The sequence below is a fragment of the Nothoprocta perdicaria genome, unplaced genomic scaffold (assembly GCF_003342845.1).
Source record: "Nothoprocta perdicaria isolate Ctin4 unplaced genomic scaffold, notPer1 scaffold_12, whole genome shotgun sequence".
Classification (NCBI taxonomy): Eukaryota; Metazoa; Chordata; class Aves; order Tinamiformes; family Tinamidae; genus Nothoprocta; species Nothoprocta perdicaria.
In genome coordinates, this window is record NW_020454316.1 from 6,537,022 (window position 1) to 6,546,604 (window position 9,583).

The 9,583-nt window shown below is 36.8% G+C and overlaps 1 protein-coding gene across 1 annotated transcript in view; it reads right to left on the bottom strand.

The window, feature by feature from the left end:
- Positions 1–9,583, bottom strand: part of EIF2AK1 (eukaryotic translation initiation factor 2 alpha kinase 1) — a 17,841-nt gene that overhangs the window by 6,427 nt on the left and 1,831 nt on the right. Inside the window, exons 2-12 of the mRNA XM_026053938.1 lie at positions 9,463–9,575; positions 8,940–9,098; positions 7,450–7,586; positions 6,656–6,687; positions 6,071–6,170; positions 4,890–4,970; positions 4,392–4,491; positions 2,845–2,896; positions 1,812–2,181; positions 610–721; positions 287–393 (exon numbers count right to left, since the gene is read on the bottom strand). Of these exons, the coding sequence (XP_025909723.1) occupies positions 287–393; positions 610–721; positions 1,812–2,181; positions 2,845–2,896; positions 4,392–4,491; positions 4,890–4,970; positions 6,071–6,170; positions 6,656–6,687; positions 7,450–7,586; positions 8,940–9,098; positions 9,463–9,575 (1,363 nt within the window). The remainder of the gene's footprint in view (positions 1–286; positions 394–609; positions 722–1,811; positions 2,182–2,844; positions 2,897–4,391; positions 4,492–4,889; positions 4,971–6,070; positions 6,171–6,655; positions 6,688–7,449; positions 7,587–8,939; positions 9,099–9,462; positions 9,576–9,583) is intronic.

Here is a 9,583-nt window from a genome sequence, read left to right on the forward strand (position 1 = left end):
AAGAGGACAAAAGTATCTGTTTAGGACCAGGAGGGAAAAAAAAAAAAGGGGGGAGGGGGGGCTTGATAAAGAAGATATTCCAGAGCTTTATCAGAATTTACATCTAATTCAGTTTAATTGAATAATTTTTTTATAGCAAGTTAAGTAGGGTAGTTGTGCAGAGAGCATAGTTTTCGTACATACTGTAGCTAAATTCTTAACTGCACAAAAGACTTTGTTTTCAATATCCCATAGCTCAAGTTATCTCTGTTTTCTTTCATCTCAAGTGGCAAGCTGATGAACTTACTTTAAGGTCTCGATGCATCACTCCCATGCTGTGGATATAGCATACTCCTTCTAACAACTCTTGAAAAATTTTCATGGTCCAGGTGACATCCACCAGATGATACTGACCTTAAAACAATTTGAAAAATAAATTATTTCAACTGATTTTACTGAGTTGCTTTATTTATCGTAGTAGGTCTTGTTCGATTCAGTTTCTTTACAAACTGGAAGGGATTTTAAGCAGAGTAAGTATAGCTCAAAACCTGGATTTTCCCATGGTTCTTCTAACAGAATATTTGCTTTATATTGAATTAGTAGTTTTTTAAAAATAGTGATGAATCTTACTGAAAGTTTCCTCTGTTCTTTCAGTGCATCTCTTATTGCGATCAACAATCCAGTCCCACAAAGAGATTTCACACAGCTGCATCTGAATATAAAGCATCAAACGATACTCCACCTATGAGAAAAATATTGGTCCATTATTGCGCCACTGTAATATAAAGAGTATTTACTTAACACATTTTCTTAAAGACAGTAAAAACAAATTTCAGTTTTAAACTCAATACCACTTTTAAACCAAACAGACAAAAATACGGTATTACTAATCTACTGTGTTTAAGATAGACGCAACACTGCTAACTTGTGTTAGCTTTCTGCTTTTTCCTCAAATTTTAACAACTGTTTATAAAGTCCATGGCAAAAGCTAACAAAACAATCTTTCAGGTTCAATTGAGAGCTGAAGACTAATTTTGTTCCYTTATTTTTTCTAGACATACTGAACAGAAATGTATTCCGACTTACAAAAATAAGGTAAATCAATATAAAATACTAAAACATGGCAACCTCTTAACATGAACTTTGTGATTTATTGGCAGGAATATGTGACTATGTTTACTATAAGGTGTTGCCTCATTTGATAATCAGATAACTCAAGCAAACATCTGCGCAATCTGGAATTTCCATAAGGAGGAAGTTTYAAATAACAGCAAAAGCTTGAAAAACTCCAGTGCTTGCTACATTATACAAAACAATTCAGTGGTGTGAATACCACCAAAGGTCCAGACGCGCAAACACAGCAGTGACTCCCTCGCCTTTTCCTGCCTCCTTCTCTTTCACAAGTAATACCTACTGATAAAAGCTTAATCCTACACTGTATAGATACATACCTAGATGCTTTAAAAACATCCCAGTCATCATTACTGAATGTGGAAGATTTTCAGATTTGATATTTTATGCATGGGTAGGGGGTTTGTTTCTTTGTTTTTAATCCATATGGATTCTTTGAAATGACATGGGATGTCAAAGGACCCAGGATGTCAACTATAAAGAGATAGTTCCTGTATGCTGGATTTGGGCAAGTCTGGAGGTCAGCTTCCCTATATTGGTATTATCCACTTAAAGCAACAATTTTCTGTATTTTTGGCTCTAATTCCAGTCATCTCATTTATAAAAATGATTATAAATAATTCCTTTGTCTACCTAATTCTACTTTGCAAACACTATCAACTAAGACAGCAGTAAATACATTTAAAGAGAACTCCATTTACCTCAAACTCTCCACACAGAGCTATATCCGTCTGAGAGCATCCTTCAATGCAGGACTTACTTCYAGCGTTACTGTCATTATCCACACTAGACTGAGGTCCATATGATGAATCATTTTTAAAATCACTTGATGTGCTGTCAACATGAGCTGTAGAATCCTTCTGTAATTCTACAGMTAATTTGCATTTATCCGTTTCTGTATACATTTTACTACTGCTGCTAGTAAAATCATTTCCTTCATTCATACTGGGCACTGATTCATTATTTGGATTTTCACAACTGGTACAATCATAGGACTTCTTTTCTTGTGAGGTAAGATCAGCAAAGATAATTGAACTATCACTTTCAACACTCTGAAGACGACGGTGATCACTGAAAAGAATAAAGTAAGGTTGAGAAATCAAAATGCACAGTTTTATACCATCTATTTTGTAATGTGGGGGTCACTTTTCTTTTTTATTGCAAAATGCATTTTGCATCAGTTTTTTGATATCTGATACAGCTCACTGGTACACACAAGCCAAGATCATGGTATTCAATGTGCGTAAGTGGGATGCATTTCCTTTTCTTTCTAGTCAGTAGAATACTGCCCACGGTAATACCACCCATTGAACTCAATCTCCTTAAGGAAGTAGATTCTAATCTACATTTTTCTTTCCCCTGAAAAATAACCTAATAACCCTGAAAAATAACTTGTTTCTAATAAAAAAAATCCTTCTAATAAAATTCCTGAGTTATTAAAACTGTTGGTAAATAACACAAAATTTTTGAAATGAACTTGAAACCTGAACTACAGTCAGGCATCTAGAAATCCAAGATCTAAACTAGGTAGGAGTGTCAGACAATACTACTGAGCTCATGCAATCAAAATGGAAAACAATGGCAAGAATAATTAACACTTATTTGGTTGTAATTTGGAAGTAAGCAGCACTCTTGTAAATACATGCCCAATTTTGTAATCTTTTAAGGCTTGCTTTTTAAATAACCTTAGGTGGAGGCCAAATAAACATTACCATTGAGATTTATAATACTCACTCGTCATTCTCTTGTTCCAAAGAYAGTGGCTCCAAGTTCATTATTGCTTTATCTAATAGATGAAAAGATAATCACGGTATTTTATAAAACAGGGCATGCAAAGATTTACTGCAAATTCACATTTAAGTTATAATAATTTACTGAATTTACAACTTGATTATCTCCAGATATCTCTTTCTCTGATTTTGCTCCTAAGGTATTCCTTATTCTACTAAGCAATAACACTGTCTAATTCATCTTTCATGTCTTTTTTCATGAAACAGATGTGGTTAAGAGATCACYGAAAGGATTGTCCCATTTGCTTATATGAATTGCATATTCATGTAAAAAAAGCAGCAGTTTGGTTTAGCACACACAGATTTCAGAAGCAAAGATGAAATAACCCATTTTTGTAAGCTAAAGGTAAATATAAGTAACACGGGACCTAATCAGATAGGTAGCTAGCTACCTGTACTATCAGTATCAGTATTTAAATACTGGTGATTTACTTCTAGAACTAAGATATTACATCCTTCAATGCTCTCAGTATCAGAGTAGAAGTATATGTTTTACTGTATTAAACAAATTCCTATTACTAATTTCCTTTCATGTTCACTGCAGACTGTGAGAGTCAAGTTAATGACTGGAAAGCAATGAAGTCATATACAGGAAAAGTAAATCTCCCACTAAGAGAGGATAAAAGATTTAAATGCTAAAGACTTCTGAAGAGGACAAGAAAGAAAGGAACCAATGGATTAGGATTAGAAAGGGAGCAAAGGACAAAGTGTGGGAAGGGCTAAGAAAAGAGAAACTGAACAGAGAAAAGGAGGACAGGAAAGAAGATAGACAGTGAAGATAAAAAAATAGATGAATTCTGAACTGTTTTAGGAAGTAGCTGGAAAAAAAAAGAAAAAAAAAGCTGTATAACTGCATATATATAAAGCTAAATTCATCTTTTTTATTTAAAAATTCTCATGTGTAAAACAGAATAAGAGGACATTATATTTTTTTCCATTAAATCATTTCCAAGTTCTTACAGTTTTTCTAAATTGCTTTCAAAAATGTTCCGAGACAGATAAGAAGAGAAGCACAGCAGGAGGGCTACCCTAGCTCTGTCACAGCTTTGAGACGTCAAAACACGCTAGCAAATTTGTGGATTTTTTCCTCTACTATTCATTATACAGCACTTGCTCCATAAATCTAAAGCAGTTTGCTCCCTACTATTCATTCCTCTCCTAGCCAATTCCCTACTTCTTACATTAAAAGTTTCTTATAGTAATCCACTGAATTTCATACAACTTTAAAATCCTCTTCAAATATTAGTAGACGTAAAGCTAACACTTTCACAGTTCCAAATTCACCATTACACAGCATGTAAGTTATAAAATTAGAGCTTGATGTGCACAGAGGGAGATCAAGACCTGCTGTTCATTTCCAGCTTTTTTGTTTGTTATGTTTTAATGAGAAAGAAAAAAGAGGTATTTTATCAAAGAAGTAAAAATTCACTTGCAAATTAATAGCACAGATTACAAGTCAGATACAATAACAATGCAATATGCTGTACTTCCCTTTTGGACTTGCCAGCTGAACATGTTCCATCCAAGCTGTGTGATAGCCTACAATATTTGGGTGCTGCAGTCCAGCCAGCACTTTAACTTCTCGTAGCACCTAAAAAAACGACCAAGTAGATAGAATACAATTGTCCTTTATTTTGAGGGCTTCGTAAATTCAGGAGCTAACAGAACATATTAGCTTCTTAGAGAGAAAGAACAATCACTACAATAAAGAAGGAAATTTTTCAGATGCAAGATAAATTATGATTTTATAACTGTAGAGAGGATTAACTTCAAGTCAATGATACGTTCCTTTCACGGCCTTAAATATCTTTCAGTTACTCTTTTCTACCAGATTCAGTTATGGTCAAATATTTAAAAACTCAGAATATATCTTACGGAAAACAGTTGTTGCATTTAACATTTTGGGAAACATTAACTGCATTACTAAATTAGATTGGAATCAGTTATACTACACAGGGAGTTAGAGATGATTGACAGGAAAAATAATACCTTCATGCAGTCTCTTCTTGTAGCCTTCTTAATGTTAATTCTTTTAATAGCATAGAACTGACCATCTAATTTGTTTCTGACCTGGACGCAATTATAACAGGACAAAATTAGATTCAATGCATTTAAATCAGTGCGTTATTGAATCCTTTAGAATCAACTATTTTCTAAAAAATAAATCTGCTCTCTGTTCAGATAACCTTCATGCATAGTAGAGAAGAAATCTGAGATTAGACGCTAGCTGTCTACAAGGCAGACACTCTGCTTTTTCCTTTTTCAAAAGCGTAAACATCTAGTTCAAACTGCATGAAATATAGCGTACACCTGTCTTTCCACAAAAAAAAAAAAAAAAGTTGCCCACATTGTTTTTCAGCTCTAATTCATAATTAGTCAAAATACCCTGACTGACGAATTTAATATCACACCCAATGTTCACAAACACTGGCAACAACCCAGGTACATGTTTTATAACCCAAAGTGGAGTGATCTTACATATTCTAGATGGAGATGTAYGTATTCTAGTTTAGAGATGTTAAACATATATTCACTACAGTAACACAGTTGATTAAAAAAGAGAGAGAATTTCTTTATTCTGAACAGAAAGTCTTAATTATTACCCCCACATTCATCTAATGCTAATAGGCCCTGGTAATTGCTTAAATGAGTTATCAATGACTGCCATTTATATATGGCACTTAACCACTTACCACACAGAGAATCTAATTTGGCCCTGTACTATAAGTATTTATAGTCCAGTAGTTTGGACAGTTTACATCCAAATTAATACTGCATTCTTTTTAAGCTGTCACAATCAGAATGTCTGAGTGTGAGGAATAGCCAGTTTTTGTCTCTGCTTTAAATCAACATACCAGAATATATCAATACATCATATGAGAAATAAGAGTTTTAATTCATTGATTAAAGGCCAAATTACAAAAAAAAACAACCAAACAACAACAACAAAGTAAAATATGTTTTATCTCCTGCTACTTAGAGAAGAGAAACCAACACCAAACATCTTTTGAAACAACATCCCTTAAATGTACAGGTTCTATTGGTCTGTTCTATTGCACAATGCATATTTTTATTTTTCTAATAAGGGAAGAAATGTCAAATCAATAATACTAAATTTAAAGAAAAAGTAGCTACTAACATTTCAGTTATAAATGGAGGGTAAAGAATACCTTGTATACTTTACCGTATCCTCCTTTTCCTAGCCTTGCAATCTCATCAAATTCATTCAAGTATCGTGAAGTCTGTGATTCAAAGAGAAATTCTTTTTCCCTAATCAAAGAAAGTTAACTACATTAAACCAAATTACAGCTTATAAGTAAGGTGCTAAATAAGCTAGTTACAGACAAYCTAGAAATATTATCTACATTATGAAAAGAAGAAAAGTATTTTGATAGTGCTATACTGAACAGTAAAAAGCCACAGCAATGGCATGCACATGGACAGTTACTGTGAGAGCAATTTATGTGCATAATCTAAGCTAATCTAAAGGTTAAAATGATTTCTTTATGCTTATGCCTGATAATTTTCTTGCATGGCTCTACTATGCGATTTGTATTCAAGAAGTTTTAAGCAGAAAATTTTCCCCAGATGATACTGACAGATTTCAGATAAATTATCATCTTTGTTCTATGCTTTGTAGAGAAAATAGGAAATGCAATCTTAACAAAATTCAGAGCAGGGAAAACCGATTATTTATTGGGCACAGAATTTCAGAGAGTTAACTTTTATACCTACTAAACTCTTCAAATACATACCCAAATGTATGAGAATTTCCATTATCGAGCTCCTAAGAAAAAACAAAATCCAACATAAAAACATGCCACACAGAGTAATAGCTCTACCGTGACATAGTTATAAACACAGAAGCATGAACACCTTAAAGCAATCAAAACTGAATCTACAACTACATTCTGAGAAGAAAATGAGGTTACAGATTCACTCTACACAGAGCTCCAGCAAATTCAAGTACTATTATCCCACCACCAATCTGTTAACGTATCTCTACTGGAGAGATTATTGCCTGTTAGAGTTCTGATGGTGAACAGATATGAGAGCACTAAAATGTGCTCAAGACAAAACTAACTAGCTTAGCGCAAACASCTGATGAGCAAACTGGTCTGATTCAGCCTAAGGCACATTATGCAGTGCACAAATTATGCCCTTCACCAAGATAAATGTAAGGGCATTAACATAATCAAAACAGACATAATCAAACCAGAACCGTTATAGCTGGAAAAGGAAGCACACTCATTGTCTTAAAAACTGTTGACAATACTTAAAACATTTTGCCTGGGCTTTAAAGCATATAGATATTTTAATTTAATAAGGAATAAAATAGTGCTGATTTCAAAAGCTTTGGTTTGCTTCTTTCAGTCCAGAACCTTCCCTCACACTGGCCCCAAAAGCCAAATTAGATTGAAGYACCATTTGGTATAATTATTGAAATATTCAATCCAATATTAAGAAAATCATGAAGCAAAAGCTGCTTTGGACACACTGACATGTTGATTCTTTAACACAAAACTTGCCAAATAAATTTAAGGCTTACCCCATTAAGTATTTGTCGATTAGCTGCTTTCATTAGTTCAGTAATCGCTCTATTATGCTGCAATCTTATAGTACTAAATTCATCACAGAAAGCAAAAGGAGAGAGCAACCCTGTTCTTGTGAAAGCCTGACGGAGTACTGTACAAAGGAATAGAAAAAGGTAACTTTAAAGAAAGTCTGCTACTAAGGCCATGCAAACAAATGTTCTTTGTAAATTATAAAAAGTTATTTGAGAGCATGTCTGGAAAACTGTATGCTCAGTCACTTCCACCTACTCCAATGTCTCTTCCCTAACTCCTTACAATCAAAACTAATTAAATCCAAACCAGAGCTACCCTTGTGGGAATCTCCTTTACTTTTGCATAATACAGTTATTTACTGCCTGCTTCATTGYCCAAGGCGTATCTTCTCTATATCAACCCATTCACTCATTTCCCTTGGGCAAATTTTGCCTGTTGAAAAGAGAAATTCAAAGTATGCTCACAATAATGAGGACACATGCTTCTAGTAAAAAACAGTAGGTTTTTTTTTCTTTGCTGATTCATATATGCATTCATACATTTGTACACATACTTGCTGTYAAGAATAAAGTCATCTTTATTTCACCTCTCCCTCAAAGCAGCACATTATTCTCAGCTTGAGGAAAACAAAACTATGGCAAATAGATAAATAACAAGTACTGAAGATGGATAAAATTGTGAAGATGTTACAAAAAAGGTACTTAAAGCTTTTAGGAGTTCTAGGGTCTTAAAACAGACTTACTTGTAAGGATTGTTGCAGATGATTCTTTAATACCAGTATTTCAAAAACAGCCTATCTTTTAGTCTATCTTTTAACACACACTATGCTCTAGAACTATTCGTACCAAGAAAGAAAGGGAAAAATCATAATTTAAAAAAAAAAATGCCTAGGATAAACTACCCCGAAGACAACTTCCACAGAAACACCTCACACCTAAGGAAACAGGCTCACAGTATTATGTCAAAAGATTTTAATGGGAAATGAAGGCCTTTCAAAGGATCTACTCTGATACCCACAGAACACACTATTGAAAGATGCATTGAAAAATACACTACAGCTGTTTCTTGAAAAACACTCCTATTAGATTCCTCCTTTACCCGTGTTTTTAGGTCAGACTTAACACATCCACCAAGCACAGTTTCTTATTCAAAACCATCTTTTACCCTTCCTGTGATTCATCTGTCACGATTTAGCCAGAACAGAACCGTCCCTATCTGATATCTACCATCATGTGCGGTCCCTATTTTGCAAAGTAACACAAGGCCTTGCTACCCACCAAGCTGATGGAGGGCATTCACCCGCTCCGTATCAGTACTCTTGTCCCCCATGGGATAAACATTTTTATAAACATTTTTATGACCCTGCAGCACAGCTTTTTTAGCGACGCTGCAGGGCAGCCCTGCACAGGCAGCTCGGGGACGCAGCCCAGCAAGGTGGCGCGGCTGAGGCGGCCGTGCTGCCCTTACTCACTGCGGAAGAGGCAGCGGGAGTGCACGGGGTTGTGCGTGTACATGTGGCAGAGGTGCTCCAGCAGCGACACCAGCAGCAGCTGGTTCTGGATGGTGGAGGTGAAGTTGACGAACTTCTGCGAGCCGTTGGCCACGCGCAGCTCGGCCGGCACGTCCGACTCTGCGGAGCGAAGGGCGAGCRGCTCAGCTCCTTCCCACCGCCCCACACACACCAGACCACAAACGCCCTTCAGAAGCCACGYGCCTCCTGGACAGCTTGCACACAGCCACACGAGAATGAGCTTAAGGCGTTAATCGGACTCAAATCATGGCCAATTTATGTAAGTGCCTAAAGATACATGAAACAGGAGGCCAAGTCTACCCCGGAGAGCGCSGCTACCTCGGGGAGCGCCGCGGTGCCGGGCGCGCCGCCCGCTCTTGCATCAGTCCTCCCGGTGGCCCCCGCCTCCCTCCTTCCCCTCACGGACTCGGCGGCGAGGGCCGCTTCCCAACGCGCCCAGCCGGGCTCCCGCGGCCCCGCTTACCGTCGAAGCGCGGCTCCGGGCCCTCCTCCGGGAACTCGATGGCGGGCGGCGAGGCGCGGGGCACCGCCAGCAGCGGCCAGGACGCCTCGGCAGCGCTGCCCCGGCCCCGGCCCCTTCCCCG